Genomic DNA, 24,673 nt, shown 5'->3' with positions numbered 1-24,673 from the left:
TAAACATTGAACATTACCATTACTGTTTTCCTTTGCCACATCATATGAAATATTGTGACTTATTTTTTGGAATAACTGCTGGGGAGAAAAATATTGATTTGTCATTACATGGTACCAACTACAGTTTCTATAAATAACCATGATTTAAGTTTTGAACCCGTAACATTGACAATTCCTTTTGCTCCACAGATGCTGCTCGACCTGCTGTGTTCCTCCAACCAGTTACTTATTGCTTGTTTATCTTACTTTACCTTTGCTTTTTGTGCTAGACTTTCTGAGATACCAAAGTTTGCATTCATTATCCAGAGCATCTATTTTTGTAACAACATTCAGTGATGGTAGAATGAAAAGGATAATCCACAAATATACCTTTAAATATGTATATAAATCTCACCTTGACAATTCAGGTTTTATAAATTAAAAACCATAGGAAATCAAAAGAACAATTATCAGTAAGAGCAATATGCAATCTCAGTAGAATCACTAATGATACCTTAGGGAAGGAAATCTGCCTACATTGGGTGTGAAAAATATGACTGCCTACTTCATGTCGATGATTTTTAATTGTCCTTTAAAGTTCTTAAGTAATACGGTACATTAGTCTGCTTGCAGTTACCTGATCTATACTCCTCATAATGATTCAAACAATGGAGGGTTTAGATGATATATAGAAACACCCTGTTTCTGGTAAGAACTTCAAATGCTGGAAACCTAAAATGAAAACAAAAAAAAAGCTGGAAAAATTCAGAAGTGAAATTGGAGGATGTTTTACACAAGTAAAAAAGATTAGAATGAATTGTTTGGCAAGGTGCTGGATCCAGACTCAAAAGCTATCAGAAGAAAATTAGGGGAAGATGCTGAGAAAAAAAAATTTCCAACTGAATTGATTGTCCATTGGAAGAGCCAAGGTAGAATGAATGGGACGAACTACTGAAGGCAATGGCCAGACTACCTTTGGACCATTGTGAGCAGTTTTGAGCCTCTTATCTAAGAAAGGATGTGCAGGCATTGGAGAGGGTCCAGAGGAGGTTCATGAGAATGATCCCAGGAATGAAAGAGTTAACATGAGTGTTTGATGCCTCTGGGCCTACACTCGCTGAAGTTTAGAAGACTGAGTGAGGATTTCATTGAAACCTATTGAATATTGAAAGGCCTAGATAAAGTGGAAGTTGAGAGCATGTTTCCAGTAATGAGGGAGTTCAGGAACAGAGGGCACAGCCTCAGAATATATAAGGATGTTGCTTTAGAACCGAGGTGAGGAGGAATTTCTTTGCCAGAAGGTGCTGAATCTGTAGGGTTCATTACCACAGATGGCTGTGGATGTCAAGGTATTGGGAATATTTAAAGTGAAAGTTAGTAGGTTCTTGAATTGTAAGGACATCATAGGTTATAGAACAAAGAACAGATGAAAAGAAGATAGAATGGTTTTGAGGGAAATAATAAATCAGCTGTAATTGAATGGCAGAGCAGGCTCAATGGGCTGAATGGCCTAATTCTGCTCCTATGTCTTATGGTCTTATTTGTTGGATCAAACTGCTTGATGCACAACAAATGGTCATTTTTAAATGTGACATGCATTTACTGTGGAACAAATATAATGGGTGTGTCTTGAACCTTGGCTGCAAAATTCATTTTATACTGTGTACCCACAAGTTTATAGAAAAGAGTTCATTTTCCATATTTTCATTTGACTTTTCCCTTCTTTGCACAGAAAGACATCTAATCTAAACAATTGGAAGATTGATCAATATATAAACAATGGTGGCTGTAGAAAACTGAAAATTGAATTGAAACCATTTGGACATGATTGTGAGCATTAAAAAATTAAATTTATATTCAGCACTCCTATCCATATTTGGATATTACTGAATCCAGAGGTATGCTCAAAGAATAAATACTGAAACCTACTGAAAAGTTGGGGGCAGTTGTATAGCTGTTGTACAGCACTTGATCCATTTCCTTTTACATCTTGGTGATTGAAATGCTCATCTAGTGCAGGCAGTGCACTTCACATTGCAACTACACTATAGGCAGAGGAAAAAAATCTGTCAGGAGAGACTACAGTATTTGGGTCTGTATTCCTTGTGGTTTTGAAAGATAAGGGGTTACATTTTTTATCAAACATGTGAGATCCTAGACAGACTTCACAGGGTGGATGTTTTCACTAACAGTAGAGTCAGGAACAAGGGAATATACTAGCTACAAAATAAGCGGGCAATTTAAAATTGAGATGTGTAAAACGTATTCTCTCAGAGGACAGCGAACCTCTGGAATTCTCTGGCACCAAGAGAGGTGACTGCTGGATCATCATGTTTATTTAATTTGGAGATAGATAAATATTTGAAAGATCGAGAAATTATCAGTTTATAATACCACCAGAATGTCATATCCATGTTTTTCTTTGCAGCAGTAATTTTATTTTTATAAACGCTCACATATATTAATCTGTTTTATAAGATGCAGTGATGTAATAGATAATGCTTGATATTTACGTTGCTGAGCTAGGTAAATCCACACAATTCACAACAGGATATTCAGGGAGTATGCTCCCCTTTTATTAGTTCTACAAAATGCATCAGTTCACAGTTAATTGGTGTTAAGTTTCATCTGCCATTGCTTTGCCCAATTTACCAGCTGGTCAATATTCAAGTCAAGTCAACTTTTATTGTCATTTCGACCATAACATGCTGGTACAGTACATAGTAAAAATGAGACAATGTTTTTCAGGACCATGGTGTTACATGACACAGTACAAAAAACTAGACTGAGCTACATAATAAAAAAAAAACACAGAGAAAGGTACACTAGACTACAGACCTACACCGGACTGCATGAAGTGCACAAAAACATTGCAGGTATTACAATAAATAATAAACAGGACAGTAGGGCAAGGTGTCAGTCCAGGTTTTGGGTATTGAGGAGTCTGATAGCTTGGGGGAAGAAACTGTTACATAGTCTGGTTGTGAGAGCCCGAATGCTTCGGAGCCTTTTACCAGACGGCGGGAGGGTGTGAGAATGTGAAGAGGATAAAGGGTATGTGTAGAAGGGGTGGGCGAGGAGTAAGTGTAGCAAAATATGTAGACAGGACCAGGGAGAGGATACGTCATTGGGGAAGTGTAGGAGGACAGGGAAGAGGTAGCTAAAATAAGATGCCAGACAGCATGTGGCAACCACAAAGAAGAGGAACCTTACGACCACAAGACAATGTGTTTGGCAAAGTATTTTGAGCTATATACCTATTTCGAGTGTTTTGCTTGCGTCCATACCCATTCCAAGTATTACACTTGCGTCTATGCTTATTCTGAGTATTTTTGCGTGCTTAGCTATGCAATAGCCAATGAATTGATGAATTTGAATCGGTAACCATATTTGCGAATGTAGTACCCTGCTTTTGGGTATAAGTATGACCTTTGTAAACCGACAAATTGGGAGTTGGCTACCTTACGCCCGAAGTGCATGGGGCTGCGAACTCCTCTCTGAATTAAAAACCGTTTCAGAGGTAACTTCGTGTCTCTAGTGATTTTCCTCAACTGAGCAGGTTAATAATTTCAGGTTGACAATTTGGCGAGCCGAGCCAGGAGCCAAGCAATTGGCAGTTCAGGATCCGTTGTAAGAGATCGGCGGGCAGGTACGAGCGGGTTGAGACAGAAGGGCCCTCCGAGAGATTTTTCTCGGTCTCTCTCTCCCTCTCTAACTCCCTGTTCCGACCCCTTCGGCTCCGGCTGACCATCCTATGGCCTCCATGGACAAAACGGAGAACCTCAGTTGGGAGACACGGATAACAGGTAAGAATTGCATAGAGTAAGGTGTTCGAGTCCCCTGGTTTAAGAAGTTGGGGTTAGAGTCCCTGCGTGAGGTTTGGGGTTGGAAGCTCCGGAGCAATACATATTTAATTTGATTAAGGTCTGGTTCCAACATCCAACTGAAACCGCATCCTGCCTTAGACTGGTTGTTAAGATCAGAAATATGCCATGCGAAGGTCAGGACACTGAAGTGGATGCGAGAGTAAGTTACCAAAATGGGCCAGACTCTAGATAAATCAGGACCAAATACGCCATTATGGAAAATGTGTAAAGAATTCCCTGAAAACGAGACAGATTTACGGAGACTGAGCGCACAGATGAATAAGAAGTTGGGGAATGAATTTTGGCCATTAGGGGGAACCTGGGATCTTGAGAAGTGTAAGCGAGCAGAGGGACAGGTGTGGCAACAGAATGTCTCACAGAAATGGAAAGATCTAATTATGCATGGTATACCGTGGCCAGTAGACTTAATGAGCGCTTCCGCCAGACCTCCTTGGAAGGTGAATGCAAAAAATAGAAAGATACCCATCAATGATAGTGACGGAAAACCCAGGGCTGGCTGGTACTGAAGGCCTTATGTGAAATCTATGATGAACAGCGTAGGATTGATGATCATAATGTAAAACTTGATGATAAAAGGCTGGCACCGGATATGACTGGGCTACAGACCCTATTTGACCCAATGAGGACACTGAGGAGGAGGAGGAGCACCAGGTCCCTTCACCTGTGGGGTCTGCGAATCCATCCCGCCTGTACCTTCGGAACCTTCCGCTCCCCCTGTGCCCTTGACCCATGATCGCCCCTCCCTTATACACTCCCAACCCCAAGTCCACGGTTCACCAACCCTATTGCGGCCCGTACACGAGCTAAAACCAGGAAAGGGGACACACAAGGTACTAAACCTGCGACCCCTAAGAACTGCATGGCTCATAAATGGACTACAAGACGGAACCTTTATGTGGGTGACGGCCCATTGATAGACCCCCCAAGAGGACAAGTTTGACCCTTTGACCCCGAGGATAATCCTGATGCAGCCCTTGCTTGAAAGTACTCTGATTGGCCCTACCCCACCAAAGATCCGGGTAGATCCAAGCCCCCCCCCCCCCACCCGACAGATGCCAATGCAAGAGGTCCCTAACCCTCATCACAGTCCAGCCCAGGCTGAGGATGCTGTGCAAAATCCCTTGATGGTTTCTGTGTATACCCCCTGGAAGCCCAATGAAATGCTGGTAGTGGTGGTGCAGGGTGCCCCGGACAGAAAGCAGAAACCGGAGGAGTTTATTGAATATTTGCTGAGTACTATTAAGATCTACAGGGTGACCCCAAGGGAACTTTTTAGTTTCCCTACATCAACCAGTGATGGTCTACTCTTCCCATGCGGTAACTGCCCTTCTAACCATGCTCCAACTAAACATCTCACTCAGGCGAGACTCAGCCGCTACGAGATTGCTCTTCTCCATAATCTGTTGCTGATGTTCGCCTATTGTACCACACATAACCCTGCTACCTTTGTGGATCACCCGCCTGACCTTCTATCCGAGCCTCCCCACTCCTGTGTAGACCGAAACCACTTCCTCATTTCCCCGCGGCCAGACCTCCAGGACATTGAGTTCGACAATCCGGACCTGATACTTGTGGACCGTTCGTCCTCTGTCTCCCTGGACGGTGGCCGGCAATCAGGTTATGCCTTTGTGACCCCACACACCACCCTGGAGGCGGCAGCCTTCCACCCACCAGTCTCGGCCCAACAGACTGAGCTTTTCGCCCTCACTTGCGCATGCATCCTCACTTCGGGTCAGACAGCCAATATTTACACGGATTCACGCTATGCATTGGGGTCGCTCATGATTTTGGCACGCTATGGGCGCAGCGGGGCTTCCAAACATCGGCTGGCAAAAGCAGTGCCAACGGCCCCTACATTGACAATTTGCTCAAAGCCATCCAGCTCCCCGGTAAGCTTGCTATTATAAAATGTGCCGCCCACTTATCCGATGACTCTCCCATAAGTAAAGGCAATGCCAGGACAGACCTGGCAGCCAAGCGGGCCTCCTCCTCTAAAACAATAACTGTGGATTCGGCCCCGTGCCTTCTGCCTGCCAGGCAGCTGGTTGATAGCCCAGGCATATCCGACATCGTGCGATTACAGGGGGACGCCCCGCGACAGAAATTGATGTTTTATTGATGAAATTGACATGGTTGTATTATTAATAACGCAACGGGCCTCTGGCAGACCCCAGCAGGTCAGACTTGTATTCCTGATACTCTCCTGCCTGTCCTGGTCGACCGCCTCCGCTCTGACACCCACCTCGGCAAAGAGGGAATGTGTATGCTGTTATTAAAAACATGGTGGTTCTCCAGTTTGAATGAGGCAGCAGAGAGACGGGCAAGGGGTTGCTTAATTTGCCATAAAGTAAACCCAGGTAAATCTATTAGATGTGATAAAGGGTGCACCCCAACCCCAGCAGGACCGTTTGACACATTACAAATGGACTTTATTGAGTTATCTAAGTTGAATTGTTACAAGTACTGTTTAGTTATAATTGACGTCTCCAGTAAATGGATTGAAGCCTTCCCCACAACGAACAACAAGGCTTCCACAGTAGTGCGAATACTGCTGAAAGAAGTTATTCCTCGTTTTGGTATCCCACAAAGACTCATCTGATAACGGTCCGCACTTCATTGGGAAAGTAAACAAAGAACTCTGTGAAATACTAAAGATTGAACAACAATTCCACTGTGCCTATCACCCCCGAGCCGCAGGAATCGTGGAATGTGCAAACGGCACCCTGAAGGATAAACTAACTAAATTGACTCTTGAAACAGGACTAAATTGACTTAAAGTCCTTCCCCTGGCACTGTATCACATGTGCATTACACCTCAAACTGGTACCAGGCGAACTGCTGCTGAAATAGTTTACCAACACCCAAGTAGAACCCCATGGGGCAGTGACCAAAAACACCCCACCAATACGAGTAGATCTACAAATGATGGGCGAGGAATTGCAGTGCTACCTCAAGCATTTAACTTTGTCTCTTAAGTTTGTACATACTCAGGTGAAGGAAGCCTCAAGACCTGTTCCTGACAAAAAAGGCGAGTGGCAGGGAGCAGAACCAGGAGATTGGGTGTTAATAAGGAACTGGAATCGACCCAAGCTGGGACCCCGGTGGAAAGGACCGTACCAGGTCCTCCTGCAGACCCCCTCTGCTGTCAAGGTGAAGGATTCATTTGGATTCATCTGAGCGACTGCAAGCGCTGGACCTCGGACTCACTAGAAACTACAGATAAATGAAGGGACTGATAAACGGACTTGATTGAACTGTTGTGTGTTTAAATTCCTTTTTCCTTGTCGTGCCACATCCTTGAAACTGTACTCTGGTAATGGAAGGTAGGATGCTCTTGGTTATCTGTATTCTTTTAGGGATAATGGGGTATAGGGCAAAGGTTGAGGGACGGCTGGACGAGGAACCAAAACCCCTAAAGAGATTGAAGGGGGACATTTCAAGGCAGAAAATGGATTGGGGTTTCCCCAAAGTCCACACCTTTGGAAGATCCTCCTCAGGGTTTATAAGTGATAACTATTTCCAAAACGTGCACAAACGACTGTATGGCACTACAACAATCATTTGCTATCCCCACCCTGCCAGTGTCTCCTCGCTCTTCACCATTTTCCCACACTGGGATTGTGCCAATCAACCCTTCCGATGTGCCCCTGCCAGCAAAATATTGCCTGAGGGAAAGAGGGCGGAACTCACTTGTGACTCTTCCACGGCCCCTGTCGCGGACTGCCTGTTTCCCCCATCCATCATTAAGTGGTCAGATCATATCGGGGCTGTTCGATTCCTCCCGTGGATGAAAGAAGAGCTCTGGTGAGAGGGGAATCCCAAGCCCCCGAAGGGTGACCGATATCAGAACTGCTACTTCGGAACAGGGTGGGGATGTTCAGATGTGTATATCTCGAATAACGTCACCTACCTCTCCAAGCCCTGTAGGAAAAGGGAGTGTCACCCCACCAAGGACCCCTTAGGGGTCTCTTGTTCTTGCCATGAGACAAAGTGCCAGTCCCTGGACCGGGGGTGCAACTTCTTTGTGGGAAGGGGAACTGCACCCACCTCCAAGTCAATGATCATGTATTCCTACGACCTGAATATCGCAGGAGTACCAAACGAGTGTTGGCATCTGCCGGTAGAGGAGAATGGAGTGATGCAATACACCTAAAGGGTAAGGGTTGCACTGAGACCATGTATACCCTCCTGGGGTATATTTTCTTCTATAACGGCATTGCCACCAACTTCCTGGAGTACTCATACCCTTTCTCGGTGGCCTATGGCACCTTCTTCCCCACCGCCATCCCTTGCCCTGGGACTTGTGGTCCCCTGTCCTGCCCGTCTGGGAGGTACAAGAGAGAGGTCTCCCAAGAATTTTGTGCAGATTACCAAGTCCTGACCACCCTAACCGCAGGTCAGGTGGCCGGATATGGGGCAGCTGGCTTTTTCTCATTGGGAGCATCAGGCGGCCCACAATCAGAACTATCTGGCCTGTGGTCTCATGAGCCTTGGGAACGCCACCAGGGGAGCATGGAGGGACTGGTTGATCAATGGGGCTATTTATGCGCTGACGGCTATTATAGGGTTTTTTGTCTGTATCACCATTGTCAAATGTGTCCTGAACGACATGATGGCCTCGTTAGGGGACCTACTGCCGGCTAACCCACTGATGGTAGTACGAGCAACCGTCAAGGCCACCGAATTCGTCGAACCTGCACCAGAGGATTTTCACGATATTGATGAGTGATCATTTCATGATCATAGGAGGGAATGAGAATGTGAAGAGGGTAAGGGGTATGTGCAGAAGGGGTGGGTGAGGGGTAAGTGTAGCAAAATATGTAGACAGGACCAGGGAGAGGATACATCACTGGGGAAGAGTAGAAGGACAGGGAAGAGGTAGCTAAAATAAGATGCCAGACAGCATGTGGCAACCACAAAGAGGAACCTTACGACCACAAGACAATGTGTTTGGCAAAGTATTTTGAGCTATATACCTATTTCGAGTGTTTTGCTTGCGTCCATACCCATTCCAAGTATTACACTTGCGTCTATGCTTATTCTGAGTATTTTTGCGTGCTTAGCTATGCAATAGCCAATGAATTGATGAATTTGAATCGGTAACCATATTTGTGAATGTAGTACCCTGCTTTTGGGTATAAGTATGACCTTTGTAAACCGACAAATTGGGAGTTGGCTACCTTACGCCCGAAGTGCATGGGGCTGCGAACTCCTCTCTGAATAAAACCCGTTTCAGAGGTAATTTCGTGTCTCTGGTACATTTTTCCTCAACTAAGCAGGTTAATAATTTCAGGTTGACAAGAGAAGAGATTGTATGAGGGGTGCATGGGATCCTTCATAATGCTGTTTCCTTTGCGGATGCAGCGTGTAGTGTAAATGTCCATGATGGCAGTAAGAGAGACCCCGATGATCTTCTCAGCTGACCTCACTATCCGCTGCAGGGTCTTGCGATCCGAGATGGTACAATTTCCAAACCAGGCAGTGATGCAGCTGCTCAGGATGCTCTCAATACAACCCCTGTAGAATGTGATGAGGATGGGGGGGGGGGGGGGGGGGGAGGTTATTCAGTAACCTAAGATAATCATTCTCACTATTGACACATCAACAATTTCTGTGTCATTTGCCATCATACCTACACTCAGTGACCACTTTGTTAGGTTCACCTGAACACCCCGTTAGTGCAAGTACCTAATCAGCCAGTCATGTGAAGAGCTTCAGTTGTTGTTCAGACCAAACATCAGAATGGGAAAGAAATGTGATTTAATTGACTTGACTGTGAAATGATTGTTGGTGCCTGTTGGGGTGGTTTGAGTATCTCAGAAACTTCTGGGATTTTCATGGACAGCAGTCTGTAGAATTTACAGAAATGCAAAAAACAAATAAAAAAGCACCTAGTAGCTGAAAATGCCTTATTAATGAGAGAGGTTAGAAGAGAATGGTCACATGAGATTAAGCTGGCAGGAAAGCAACAATAACTCAAATAACCATACGTTAGTAAGCAGAAGAGTATCTCCGAATGCACAATATTATCAAACGTTGAATCCGATGTGTTCCAGCAGCAGAAGACCACAGACATATACACAGTGGCCACTTTGTTAGGTACATGAGATACCTAATAAAATAGCCACTGCATGTAATTCATTAATGAAAGCAATAAGCAGAGATCCTATTCCCTGTGCTACACCCTTAGTAACAAGGTTTCTTTAATAAAGGCAATTCTCCAGCATTGTCATCCGTTTCCTCTTACCTTGCCAATTTTGGGTCTAGTTTGTCAGCTTAACTTGGATCCCATCAGGTTTAACCTTTTGGATCAGACTACTAAGTGGTTTCTTGTCAATAGTCTGACCAAAGTCCATGGTCGGACTGGCCTCATCACTGTTTTGTTAATCTGTTGCAAGTAAACCCCTACACAAGAGTGAATATGTGAGAACTCAAAGGTTCATTACTTTTCTCTTTCCCATGTTCTTGAATGGGGATGAAGTACTCTAAGCAGATATTACTAAATTCTTTTGGTTTCTCACAATGATTTAAGAATTACTATTATTAATAATAAGTACTCTATTGAACCCGAGTGGGAAATTATTTTGTTATAGCAGCTACATTTAAAAACACACTTAGCAAGAATAATAATAAATGTAGTAATAATATTAACAAATAATGAAGTACAGAATAATAATAAACACAATAATTTACCGATGTGCAATGCTATGCAATAATAATGTATGGAATAATAAACCAGAGACTATTGCACTATGATGTGTATTCTCCTGTCAAACATGAGAAAGTAAAATTATCAATAGTGCAGTTGATTCCCCAAAGTAAATTTATCATCAAAGTACGTAAATGTCGCCATATACAACCCTGAGTTTCGTTTTCTTTCAGACATAACACAGTAAATCCAGGAAACATAATAGAATCAATGGAAGACTGTACCCAACAAGATGGACAACAACCGATATGCAAATGACAACAAATGTGTGCAAGTAGAAAAGGGAAAAAATAGATAAATAATATCAAAAACATGAGATGAAGAATTCTTGAATGAGTCTGTAAGTTGTGGAAACATTTCAGTGATGATGCATGTGAAGTTGAGTGAAGTTATCCCCTGTGGTTCAGGAGTCTGATGGTTAAAAGGTTATAGCTGTTCTAGAAGCTGGTGGTATGAGTCCTGAGGTTCTTGATGGCAGCAGTGAAAAGAGAGCATGGCCTGGGTGGTTGGGGTCTACTGCTAGTTGGGGTCTCTGATAGTGGTTGCTGCTTTCCTGCAACAAAACATTGTGTAGATGTGCTCAGTGATGGGAAGGACTTTATCCATGATGGACTGAGCTATATCCACTATTTTTGTCTGATTTTCTAATCAAGGATATTGGTGTTTCCATACCAAGCTGTGATACAACCAGTCAATATACTCTCCATCACGTATATATAGAAGTTTGTTAAAATTTTAGATGTCATGCCAAATCTTCACAAACTCCTAATGAAGTAGAGGTGCTGCTGTGCTTTCTTTGTAATGGCTCTTGCATGTTGGGTCCAGGACAGGTCCTCTAAAATGATAACACTGAAGAATTTAAAGTTGCTGACACCCTCCATCTCTGATCCTCCAATGAGGACTAGCTCATGGACCACCTCCTCCTCTTCCTGGTCTTGCTGACATAGAGTAAGAGGTTGTTGTCGTGGCATCAATTTCACTATCTTTGATTTGGCTCACGACAGTGGTATCGTTAGCAGACTATGCTTATCCTCATAGTCATAAATATAAAGTGAGAAGAAAATGGGGCTAAGTACACAGCCTTGTGGTGTACCTGTGCTGATGGAGATTGTGGAGCAGATGTTGTTGTTGAATTTGAACTGACTGGGGTCTGCAAGTGAGGAAATCAAGGCTCCAGTTGCACAAGGAAGTATTGAGGCCTACGTTGTGAAGATTATTGATTACTTTTGAGGGGATGATGGTATTGAATGCCAAGCTGTAGCCAATGAGGAGCATCCTAATGTATGCATCTTTTCTGACCTAGACAGTCAGAAAAACCAAAATAAGTTTTGAGATGCTAAAAGTAGAAATATTCTAAACAAAGCAGCAAAATGATAATCTATTTTAAATCAGAAATGCCCCTGACTGCTTTTAATCTGTGGATATCTCAAGTGAGTCTTGCAGTTAATCTTTAAAAAAAAAAGTAGCATCCAATAAATTAGCACAGTAGGGTTTTTTCCCAGCATCCTTTCATTTAAACAAATAGAGCAACATTCTTCTTGCTTATTTATCATCTGGCTTTTTAAATGGTAACATGGTTTTGTTGAGTAATCATTTCAATCAAAGAATGATTCAATAAAAACCGTAGTGATGTAAAACTGTAACACATTGGGTCCAAATCACCTGCTCCACCCAATTTTGCCTTATTTATTGCATGTCATGTCTCAAATTACAGATGTACTATAAACACAAGAAATTGAAGCAGGGTAGTCTGTTTGGCTTCTTTCACTTACACTGCCAATCAATTAGTCCAGTACTTATCCTTTACCTTTGGACCACTTTCCTGTATTTATTCCAGATGCCTTGATTCTGTTAATGTCCAAAAATCAATTTCTAGCAAACAGCTGCAACAACTGAGCCTCCACGCTACTCTTGGGTATTGAATTTCAAAGATTAATTTATCTCTGTATTTCCTTTCCAAGTGTCATAAGGATTGTGTATGTTTCAAAGAGATCATCTTTTATTCACCCAAACTCTAATGAGGGCAGGGCCAGTCTGCTTAGTTCCTCCCCCCACTTTCCCAATATTTCATAATGTTATCGTGGAAAATGATCAATCCAGTTTGCATCTGAATGGATCAATACTAATTATTTCTCCTATTACTGCATAATACTTGATCTATCGATTATCCACTCATTCACTGAAATAATTGTTTAAATTTACCCCCTTGATGTGCAGTTTGTGTGCTCTGCTCATTTTTTATAGTTCTAAACAGCATGATATAGGTTAACATAGTCTAAAGTATCAAGTCACTAATTGATCCTAAAAGTAGAGAAGTGTTACTAGGACTTAACCTGATAAAACAAATCCTGTAAAGCCTTGTTTTTGTTTTCTCCTATGTTTTCCAGGTTTATGAACTACGGTATGTCACAGACTATCAATATGTTCATTGGAGATGCTGTATGTTTTGCTCAACTTGGTTGATGACCTGATACATCATGGATAGCCCACCCAAACTGACTGGAGAAACTTTAATTGTACATCATATTCCCCTGGTTCATTGTCAAGTCCCAGACAGACAATGCTGCAACATAGGCAAAAGATCAAACCCCTTCTACCACAATGATCTGGGAATCACAAGAACTACATCACTGCCAGAGAGGGACCTGCTTCAGAAGGAAACATTATTGTACAGCAGCTTAATTCAGGCCTCTTGCTTACCTCCTGGGACAACACATGAAACTGATGCAAGGCGACTGATTTCAAAAGAAATCTCTGCAATCGAACAGCACAATTCATTAAATTTGAAAAATCATGAGAACAATGATCAGGAGAGCTCCAATAATTGTTCTTTTCATTCTCAGAATAGCAACATTAGTAACCCACCATTTGTTCTGCATGAACAGCCATTTCATCTTCATTCTGCTGAGAACAGTACACAACAGTGGAGCCCGCCCAGTGGGCAAGGAATTATTGAAGATCAAGAGGAACAAACTCATGCATGTGACGGCAAAAAGTCAGATAACCCCATCACATCAAGATCAGCATCAGCTGACTTAATACAACAACCTATATGCAACTGTACTAATGAAAGCACATCAACCTTATTTTTTGATTGTAATGAAGGACTGGGCAGCAGCCCAGATGAAATGTTCAGGAAGCAAAATATACTGGAGAGCAGAACATGCAGCTGCTCCAGTTTAGATATGCAACAAAGCAGAAGTTGTGTCTTCTCAGATCAATCTGAAGTAGATAATCAGCATATGACCTATAATAGTGATTCCTCATGCAACAGTTCAGATGGTGTCCTGGTCAACTTTACAGCCATCTACAATAAAATGAAAAGCCAGTCAAAGTCCAATCTAAGTTCAGGTAACATGTCCCATGATTCTTCATACTGTTGTCACTCAGACATGGGTGCATTCTACTTGGACCTACATTCTTCACCTAGTGAGCCAAAGAATTCATGTGAGACAAACAATGGGGATACTGCCATGCAAAATTGTCTGTGTCAGCAGTGTTCAGTTGCTGTAGATGACAACTGCAATTCTTACCATCTACCATGTGAAAATGTGCCCTGTTCTTCTGAGAATTCAGATTCAACTGCTTGTTTTCAAAGTCAAGCAAGACTAGTTGTTGCCACACAAAATTATTATAAGCTTGTGACTTGTGACCTATCATCGCAGTCTACACCAAGCCCAGTTGGATCATCGATAACAAGCTGCTCAGAAGATCACATTAAAAGTACAAGCCCTAGTCACCCTACAGAATATTACCTCTTTCAGCAGCCAGAAGACACAAAGAATAACACTGATCATTGCTGTTCTGAGAAACCAGCAGCAGAATCTTCTGAAAACCTCATAGAAGGTCAAGTGTACGTGAATGTAGCTTCAAATGCTTCTGGTAGGCAGAGATCAAGGAGCTACGATCGCAGTTTGGATAAAAGTCCGACTGCCGGGTTGGGATCCCTGGAACGCATGTATAGCTGCCCAGGCAAGCTGAGTGATGGTCACACAGGTACATCTCAGAGATCACCACCAAGGCGAGTAACTTCATTTGCTGAAATTGCTCGAACCAGGAAAAAAAGTGGAAACTCGCCACCACTCAAATCTAGTGGAGAATCAATAGAGTTCTCTCCAATACTGGAAAATCAGAAAGAAAATAATGTGTTTGCTTATTCAGAAGACCATTACCATGGCATGCCTGGCAGAACCACTGCAAGAATGGATTTAACAACATCATGTGATGCACCCTTTATTAATCACTTCAACAAAAACAGTAATTCAAATGGGCATGAGAGAGCTCACCTGGTAGATTGTGGACCATGTTACAATGGAGAAGAATCCAGGAAACCAATTAATAAACAACAGATTGAGAGGGAGACATCGTTTGACAGCAGAATTAAAGTGGAAGGTAAGCTGGTGCATAACTTATTCACTGGTCTAATAGACATTTACAATATCACTTTGTAGTTCTGGTCACTTTTTCTGTTATAACTAAATATATGTATTTTTGTTTCATCTCAGCAAAACTACTTGAACAATAAGATATGAAAACACTTTTATATGGCATACATGTTAGCATCATGTATAGTCAGAAAGGTTCAGCTGTTACACACAGCTCAGCTTTGTACTAGAATCAGAATACTGTCTGTAAAAAAAATTATTTTGTTTCTTCACATCTATTAATTTCCTTTTTATCTTACCTGAATGAATTTAAGAGAAGCTATTTCTCAGTAAAATCTTTGTTGTTTTAATTACTGCTATAATATGAGTGCGGTGTGTTTAAACAGCTTCACTTATTAGACCATAAGATATAGGAGCAGAGTTGGGCCATTTGGCCCATTGATCATGACTGATCAATTCCGTTCTTCTTCTGCCTTCTCCCTGTAATCTTTCACACCCTGATTTATCAATAATCTATCAACCTACGCCTTAAATACATCTGATGACCTGGCCTCCACAGCTGCCAGTAGCAACAAATTCCACAGATTCACCACCCTCTGCCAATTCCAGAACTTACAGTCAGAATGCAGCTGGGAGGTTCTTCCAACTGTATTCTGACTGAATTTAACTCTCTCTACCCTTTTTCACAATGATGTAATTGTGTTACTTGACAAATAAACTAGAAAACTTGATGAAATGCTGTATCTTCTCAAGGACCTATCAATCTTTGCCTTAAATACACCCGATGACCTGTCTTCCACAGCTGCACGTGGCAACATATTCCACAAATTCACCACCCTTTGGCTAAAGAAATTTCTCTGCATCACTGTTTTGAATGGGCACACCTCTATCCTGAGGCTGTGCCCTCTTGTCCTAGACTCTCCCACCAGGGGAAACATCCTTCCTACATCTACTCTGTCTGGGCCTTTCAACATTCAAAAGGTCTCAATGAGATCCTCCTTCATCTTCATCAAAGATTCCAACGAGTGCAGATCCAGAGCCATCAAACATTCCTCGTATGATAGCCCTTTCATTCCTGGAATCGACCCTCTCCAATGCCAGCACAACTTTTCTAAGATGAGGGGCCCAAAACTGTTCACAGTACTCAAGTTGTGGCCTCACCAGTGCCTTATAAAGTCTCAGCATCACATCATTGCTCTTGTATTCTAGACCTCTTGAAATGAATACTAACATGGCATTTGCCTTCCTTATCACTGGCTCAACCTTTAAGTTAACCTTCATGGTGTTCTGCACAAGGACTCCCAAGTCCCTCTGCATCTCAGATTCCTGTATTTTCTCCATGTTTAGAAAATAGTCTACACTTTTATTTCTACTACCAAAGTGCATGACGTGCATTTTCCAAAATTGTATTTCACTTGCCACTTTCTTCCCCATTCTCCTAACCTGTGTAAGTCCTTCTGCAGCCTACCTGTTTCCTCCACACTAGCTGCTCCTCCACTAATCTTTGTATCATCTTCAAACTTGGCAACAAAGCCATCTATTCCATCATCTAAATCAGTTATATATAGCATAAAAAGAAGTGGTCCCAACACCAACCCCTGTGGAGCACCACTAGTCACTGGATCCTTTTATTCCCACTTGCTGCCTCCTACCAATCAGCCAATGCTCTAACCATGTTAGTAACTTTCCTGTAATACCATGGGCTCTTAATTTGGTAAGCAGCCTCATGTTTGGTACCTTGTCAAAGATCTTCTGAAAGTCCAAATATACAACATCCCTACATCCCCTATATCTATCCTACTTGTAATCTCATCAAAGAATTCCAACAGGTTCATCAGGCAGGATTTTCCCTGAAGGAAACCATGCTGACTTTGTACTATCTTGTCCTGTTTCATCAAGTACTCCACCACCTCATCCTGAACAATTGACTCTTAACATCTTACCAACCACTGAGATTGGACTAACTGGTCTATAATTTCCTTTCTGCTGCTTTCCGCCTCTCTTAAAGAGTGGAGTAACATTTTCAATTTTCCAGTTCCTCTGGCATCATGCCAGAGTTCAATGGTTTTTGAAAGATCATTTCTAATACCACCACAATCTCTAACACTACCTCTTTCAGAACCCCAGGGAACCCTAGGTATCAATCCCTATTGTGTTTGTCCCTGCTGCCAGGTACATATTATCTATCTATACTATTCCACCATGTACCAATCTATATTCCCCCATTTTCCAGCACTCAGCCTGTAACCCTATATGCTATGATAGTCCTCTCAGCCTCACCACTCTCACACCTTAATGGATCTATCAGGTTCATCACTGAAATACAGTAAAGACAATTTTCAAATACTTTTCTAAATATTCCATTGATTTCTTGTCAAAGCAGATCAAATCTTCACACCACAAATATTAATATAGTGGAATGAAATGGAAAACCGTGGAAGAAAATTAAGTAGATATTTATCATTATCTCTTTTAAAAGAAATTGTGATAGCTCAATAGCTGAATTTGAAAACCCCATGTATTTCCAGACGTTCTGCATTTCAGATTGTTGGGACTTGGTGTGTTATACAAATGCCACATTAATATTGAGTAAGTTATTTATTTGTCCAAAAGGCAATGAGTTTAGAAAATTTCAAATATTAATCAAAAAGTTTAAAACTCTGCTAGCTATCATTGTCTTTGTATGGCATGAAAACACTCTGCCTGTGTCTGTGCCAGCAATCATGAACCTGCCTATTCTACTCCCACATTCCAGTGCTGGGTCTGCAGTGTTGTATGTCACAGAGTTTCAAGTGCTTATCAACATACTTCTTAAATACTGTGTATTCCAGTTAATTGGGACACATTGTGACCAATCTATTTTGGCACAATTAAACAGCTGCATCAATTAGCTGAAATTTCATGGAAATAATTAAAAAGGGAGAAAAAAGATAAAATAGTTTTAACTGAGTAACAAAGTATGAATTTAAATGAAATACAGAACAAATTAGAACATTATCATCACTACCACAGTACTATAAAACTGTGCATTGGTTTCTAATAGTTATCGATGGAGAAATTCATAGAGTGAATGCTGCTGTGTTTTTTTTCGTTTGCAAATGAACAAAAGCAGCGCAGACACCTAGTGCAGATAATGGACTTCCATCATACAGTGCTTTTAACGATTGCATCCTCCAAATCTTCATTTTCGCTATAACATTCAAGATTATTGTTGATACCTTAATTCTTCCTAGTTCCTAACTTGAAGTAGTGAAATCGTTTTACTTTTACTCCTGACCATTTCTGGCATCTCCAAGCCTGAATGCTTGAAACCGCAGTGAGAAAAACAGTTCTGTTGTGATGTGTCGACCCATGGTCTCCTCTAATGCCAAGATGAGGCCACCCACAGTGTGGAGGTGTAGTACGTTATATTCCATCGGGGTGTGAATATTGATTTCTCCTTCCAGTGAAAAAATTCGACACCCCCCCGCCCCCCACCCCGCGTTCCCCACTGATCTTTTACTTCTCACCTGCCTGTTACTTCCCCCTGGATCCCCTCTCCCTTCCCTTTCTCCTATTGTCCACTTTGTTTTCTATGAGACTCTTTCTTCTCCAGACCTTGACCTTTCCCACCCACCTGGCTTCACTTATCACCTCAAACATGAGGAAATCTACAGATGCTGGAAATTCAAGCAATACACACAAAATGCTGGTGCAACGCAGCAGGCCAGGCAGCATCTATAGGAAGAAGTACAGTTGACGCTTTGGGCCAAGTCCTGACGAATGGTCTCAGCCCAAAACTTCGACGGTACTTATTCCTATAGACGCTGCCTGGCCTGCTGCGTTACACCAGCATTTTGTGTGTGTTGCTTCACTTATCACCTTCTGGCTAGCCTCTTTCCGCTCTCCTTAACTTTTAATTTAGGCATCTCCTTCCTACTCTCTCAGTCCTGAAGAAGGGTCTCAACCCAAAATGGCAATTCCTTACTCTTTTCCATTGATGCTGCCTGACTGCTGAGTTCCTCCAACATTTTGTGTGTGTTGTTTGGATTTCCAGCACCTGCAGATTTTCTTGCGTTTCTGAATTGTTGTACTGCTCATTTCTTGCCAACTATCTGTGACACAAATCACTGCTTCTTGAATAAAAACACATCCAACTGATGTTATTTAAAAACTGTTCTAAGCTCAGTGTAGTTTCCAGTGGCCACACAAGTGCACATGACTGATGCTAATTAGAAACCATTCACCAACAGTCTCCTGACCCAATTAAGTGGCATAGTGTCCCAAATAAATGTAGGGAATCCAAACTATTTTCTCAATTAGGTTTTGTTCTTTAAGAGCGTTGTAAAGTAAGTGACTGTCCTGATTAACTGATTGCCCAATTAACTGGAATCCACTGTATTGTGAGTGCGCCTGCCTTTAATACCCTTCAGGCAGTATATTTTCATATTTCTTCTGGTTACTGAACTTTTGCTAAGGCGATAAGTTTCTCACCATCTGCCCTTCCTTGTGCAATCTCTGACTGCATCCCAAGTAACCCGGTAAATCTCTTAACCATATAACCACATAACAATTACAGCACGGAAACAGGCCATCTTGGCCCTTCTAGTCCGTGCTGAATGCTTACTCTCACCTAGTCCCACTGACCCGCACTCAGCCCATAACCCTCCATTCCTTTCCTGTCCATATACCTATCCAATTTTATATTAAATGACAATACCAAACCTGCCTCTATCACTTCTACTGGAAGCATGTTCCACACAGCTACCACTCTCTGAGTAAAGAAATTCCCCCTTTCACCTTCAGGGGACTATGCACCATTATTCCTCGATCACTCTGTTCTTTCTACTGCATTCCTCAATGCCCTACCATTTACCATGTATGTCCTATTTGGATTATTCCTATCAAGATGTAGCACCTCACACCTATCAGTATTAAACTCCATCTGCTATCGTTCAGCCCACTCTTCTAACTGGCCTAAATCTCTCTGCAAACTTTGAAAACCTACTTCATTATCCACAACGCCACCTATCTTAGTATCATCTGCATACTTACTAATCCAATTTACCACCTCATCATCCAGATCATTAATGTATATGACAAACAACATTGGACCCAGTACAGATTCCTGAGGCACACTACTAGTCACAGGCCTCCAACCTGACAAACAGTTATCCACCACTACTCTCTGGCATCTCCCATCCAGCCACTTCACTCTTCTTCACTCTTTCTAGAGCCATCACATCCTTACTGAAGTTTGGCAATGAAAACTGCACGCAGTACTTCAGCTGTGGATTAACTAATGTTTTAACACAGTCATATGCTCCCTTCTGTTATAATCTGTGCTTTAACTAAAAATCTGGTGTTCCATGTTCCATCTTAACTACATTGTTGCTACCTTCAGGGATTCTTGGGCTCATACATTCAGACTCCTCTGTATTTGCTACGGATCATTATCCGTGTGCTAGCATTATTAATCATCCTATAATGTACCACCTCAGATTTTTCAGAAATAAATTCCATTGCCATTTCTGATGGCATGAACATTGATTTCTTGAACTGCCTCTCTTTCCCCCCCCCCCAACCTCTCCTTCACCATTCCCCATTCCTGTTTCCCTCTCTCTCCTAGCTTCTTACCTGCCCATCACTTCCCTCTGGTGCTCCTCCTTCCCTTTCTTCAATGATCTTCTACTCTCTCCTATCAGATTCACCCTCTTCCTGCCTTTTATCTCTTTATCACTTTACTTCACCTCCTCCCTCTTTCCCTGTTTCATCTATCACCTACCACCTTGTACTTCTTCCTCTCCTCCCCCACCTTCTAACTCTTAAATTCGCATTTTTTCCCAGTCCTAATGAAGGTCTTGGCCTGACTGTTTATTAATTTCCATAGATACTGCCTGATCTGCTGAGTTCCTCCAGCATGTTGTTTGTGTTGCCATTTCTGTTCCCATCTTATTAATTTATCAATGTGTGATTCTGTAATCACAAACTATCCTCCTCATAATTAACAATGCCACTGGCGTTCATATCGTCTGCAAACATGCCATCAGGCCTCCTGCATTCACATCCACCACTGTTAATGTAGATAAAAACACAGAGGGTCTGTTGTAGCGGTGTGCTACATGCAGCGCTAAAATTACGACATGGAGTCGGTAACTGCAATCGAAGGAAAAACTTTATTCGAAATCCTCAGCCTCACTTTTAAGCCTCCCTCAACCTGCCGCCCGTGGCGCAGAGGCTCCAAAGCTCTGTGCTCGCAAACCCCCGTAGGCTATCTTCCTTAGCCGGAAAGCTGGCTAATTGTGAGCCGGTTCGGATGTGCCAGGAAATGGGTCGCCACATAACCCCCCCCCCAGAACTGGCGATACAACCCCCAATGTCCACAGTCTGGGCCGGAACCTGCTTGGGAGGTCGGCCTCTGCGCCGAGGTGCCGGAAACTCGACCAGTTGCACCAGGTCCACATGGGCCAGTTTGAGTCGGTCCACCGTGAAAACCTCCTCTTTCCCCCCCAACGTCCAGCATGAACGTGGACCCGTTCTTCCGGAGCACCATAACCTGCCCCTTGTATGGCCGCTGCAGCGGTGGCTGATGCCCGCCCCTTCGTACAAACACAAACTTACAGTTCTGCAGGTCTTTGGGTACGCAGGTCGGGTTCCGCCCGTGCTGTGAAGTGGGTATGGGGGCCAGGTTACCGAGCTTCTCGCGTAGTCTGCCCAGGACTGCTGCGGGATCTTCCTCTTGCCCCCGTGGGGCTGGTAGGAACTCCCCGGGGACGACCAGGGGCTCGCCGTATACCAACTCGGCCGAAGAGGCGTGCAGGTCGTCTTTGGGTGCTGTGCGGATGCCGAGTAGGACCCAGGGAAGCTCGTCCACCCAGTTGGCTCCTCGCAGGCGGGCCATGAGGGCCGACTTCAGGTGACGGTGGAAACGCTCCACTAGCCTGTTCGACTGTGGGTGGTAGGCAGTTGTGTGGTGCATCTGAGTCCCCAAAAGGCTGGCCATAGCTGACCACAGGCTGGAGGTGAACTGGGTGCCTCTGTCGGAGGTAATGTGGGCCAGTACACCAAAGCGAGATATCCAGGTGGTGATCAGGGCTCGGGCGCAAGATTCGGAGGTGGTGTCGGTGAGCGGGACCGCCTCTGGCCATCTTGTGAACCGGTCCACGATAGTCAGGAGGTGCCGCGCTCCACGCGACCCTGGCAGGGGGCCCACGATATCCACATGAATGTGGTCGAAATGCCGGTGGGTGGGATGGAACTGCTGCAGTGGGGCTTTGGTGTGCGCTGCACCTTGGCCGTCTGGCAGTGCATGCACTTTTTGGCCCATTCACTGACCTGTTTGCAGAGTCAGTGCCAAATGAACCTGCTGGAAACCATCCGGACAGTCGTCCGGATGGAGGGATGTGCCAAGTTATGAATGGAGTTGAAAACACGGCGCCGCCAGGCTGTCGGGACGACGGGACGGTGCTGGCCGGTGGCGACGTCACAGAGTAGGGTCCTCTCACCCGGGCCTACAGGGAGGTCCTGGAGCTGCAAACCGGAGACTGCGGTTCTGTAACTCGGAATCTCCTCATCTGCCTGCTGTGCCTCTGCCAGTGCCTCAAAGTCTACCCCTTGGGAAAGGGCATGAACGGTAGGGCGAGAGAGCGCATCCGCCACGACATTGTCCTTACCCGAGACGTGCCGGACATTTGTCATGTATTCAGAGATGTAGGACAGGTGGCGTTGCTGGCGGGACGACCAGGGGTCGGACGCTTTCGTAAACGCAAAGGTAAGTGGTTTGTGGTCCGTGAACGCGGTGAAGGGCCGACCTTCTAGGAAGTACCTGAAGTGCCGGATTGCCAGGTAGAGCACCAACAGTTCCCGGTTGAAAGCACTGTACTTGAGCTCGGGTGGCCGCAGGTGTTTGCTAAAAAATGCCAAGGGTTGCCCACGACCTGCGATGAGTTGCTCCAGCACCCCACCGACTGCCGTGTTAGATGTGTCCACTGTGAGGGCAGTAGGGGCGTCCATTCTGGGATGCATTGCGGCGTTTGCCAAAGCTTCCTTCGTTTGAACGAAAGCGGCAGCGGACTCCTCGTCCCAGGTAATGTCCTTGCTCGGACCCGACATCAGGGCGAACAGTGGGCGCATGATCTGGGCAGCTGAAGGGAGGAAGCGGTGGTAGAAATTGACCATACCTACGAATTCCTGAAGGCCTTTGATTGTGGTGGGTCGGGGGAAATGGCGGACCGCATCTACCTTAGCTGGCAGAGGGGTTGCCCCGACTTTAGTAATCCTGTGGCCCAGGAAGTCAATGGTATCGAGTCCGAACTGGCATTTGGCAGGGTTGATTGTAAGACCGTACTCACTCAGTCGGGCGTAGAGTTGACGGTGGTGGGACAGATGCTCCTGACGACTGCTGCTGGCTATGAGGATGTCCAAATAGATGAACGTGAAGTCCAGGTCCCGTCCCACCGCGTCCATTAACCGCTGGAACGTCTGTGCGGCATTCTTCAGGCTGAACGGCATGCGGAGGAACTCGAAAAGGCCAAACGGGGTGATGAGAGCCGTTTTGGGGACGTCGTCAGGATGCATCGGGATTTGATGGTACCCTCGGACGAGGTCTATCTTGGAGAAGATCCGTGCACCGTTCAGGTTTGCTGCAAAGTCCTGAATGTGCGGCACAGGGTAGCGGTCCGGTGTGGTAGCCTCGTTCAACCTGCGGTAGTCGCCGCACGGTCTCTAGCCTCCCGTCGCTTTGGGCACCATGTGCAGGGGGGAGGCCCATGGGCTGTTGGACCGCCAGATGATCCCCAATTCCTCCATCCTCTGGAACTCCTCCTTCGCCAGTCGGAGCTTGTCCGGGGGAAGCCACCGAGCGCGGGCGTGGAGGGGTGGTCCCTGGGTCAGGATGTGGTGCTGTACGCCGTGTTGGGGCATGGCCGCTGTGAACTGTGGTGCCAGAACCGATGGGAAATCCGCCAGGACCCTGGTGAAGTCATTGTCGGACAGCGTGGTGGAGCCGAGGTGAGGGGCTGGCAACTGGGCTGCACCCAGGGAGAACGTCTGAAAGGTCTTGGCGTGTACCAGTCTCTTCCTGGGCAGGTCGACCAGTAGGCTGTGAGCCCGCAAAAAATCTGCACCCAGAAGCGGTTGGGCTACGGCGGCCAGTGTGAAGTCCCATGTGAACCGGCTGGAGCCGAACTGTAGCTGCACCGTACGGGTGCTGTAGGTCCTTACTGTGCTGCCGTTCACGGCCCTCGGGGGGGACCCGGTGCCCTGTTGTGGGTGTTGTAACTTTTTGGAGGTAAGACGCTGATCTCGGCACCGGTGTCAACCAAAAACCGGCGTCCCGACCTTCTGTCCCACACATACAGGAGGCTATCCCGATGGCCAGCCGCCGTAGCCATCAGCGGTGGCTGGCCCTGGCGTTTCCCAGGAACTTGCAGGGCGGACGACAACGGCGGGCTTCTGCGCCCCACCGCTGGTGGTAGAAGCACCAGTGTTCATTGGGCCGGGGGTTGGCGTGCTCTGCGGCCGGGCCTGGACTGGTTTGCTGCTGGGAGCGTGGCTGGGAGATCCGTGCGATGCTCACCTTTTTGGCGTTCCACAGCAAATCCGCCCGGGCTGCCACCTTCCGGGGGTCACTGAAATCCGCGTCGGACAGCAGCAGGCGTATGTCCTCGGGCAGCTGCTCCAGGAATGCCTGCTCAAACATGAGGCAGGGTGTGTGTCCATCGGCCAGATACAAC

At 44.7% G+C, this 24,673-nt stretch overlaps 1 protein-coding gene across 4 annotated transcripts in view; it reads left to right on the top strand.

The window, feature by feature from the left end:
* rusc2 (RUN and SH3 domain containing 2) overlaps positions 1-24,673 on the top strand; it is a 133,185-nt gene that overhangs the window by 43,906 nt on the left and 64,606 nt on the right. For 2 of the 4 annotated variants that reach the window (XM_059989446.1, XM_059989450.1), the window contains exons 2-3: positions 3,553-3,785; positions 12,963-14,967. In XM_059989446.1, coding sequence (XP_059845429.1) covers positions 13,053-14,967 — 1,915 coding nt within the window. In that variant the 5' untranslated portion in view covers positions 3,553-3,785; positions 12,963-13,052. Of the gene's footprint in view, positions 1-3,552; positions 3,786-10,801; positions 10,916-12,962; positions 14,968-24,673 lie in introns of those variants that run through there. The other 2 variants (XM_059989448.1, XM_059989447.1) reach the window with 2 other exon arrangements.

The sequence above is a fragment of the Hypanus sabinus genome, chromosome 14 (genome assembly GCF_030144855.1).
Source record: "Hypanus sabinus isolate sHypSab1 chromosome 14, sHypSab1.hap1, whole genome shotgun sequence".
Taxonomy (NCBI): domain Eukaryota; kingdom Metazoa; phylum Chordata; class Chondrichthyes; order Myliobatiformes; family Dasyatidae; genus Hypanus; species Hypanus sabinus.
This window is presented reverse-complemented; position numbering and strand designations above follow the sequence as displayed.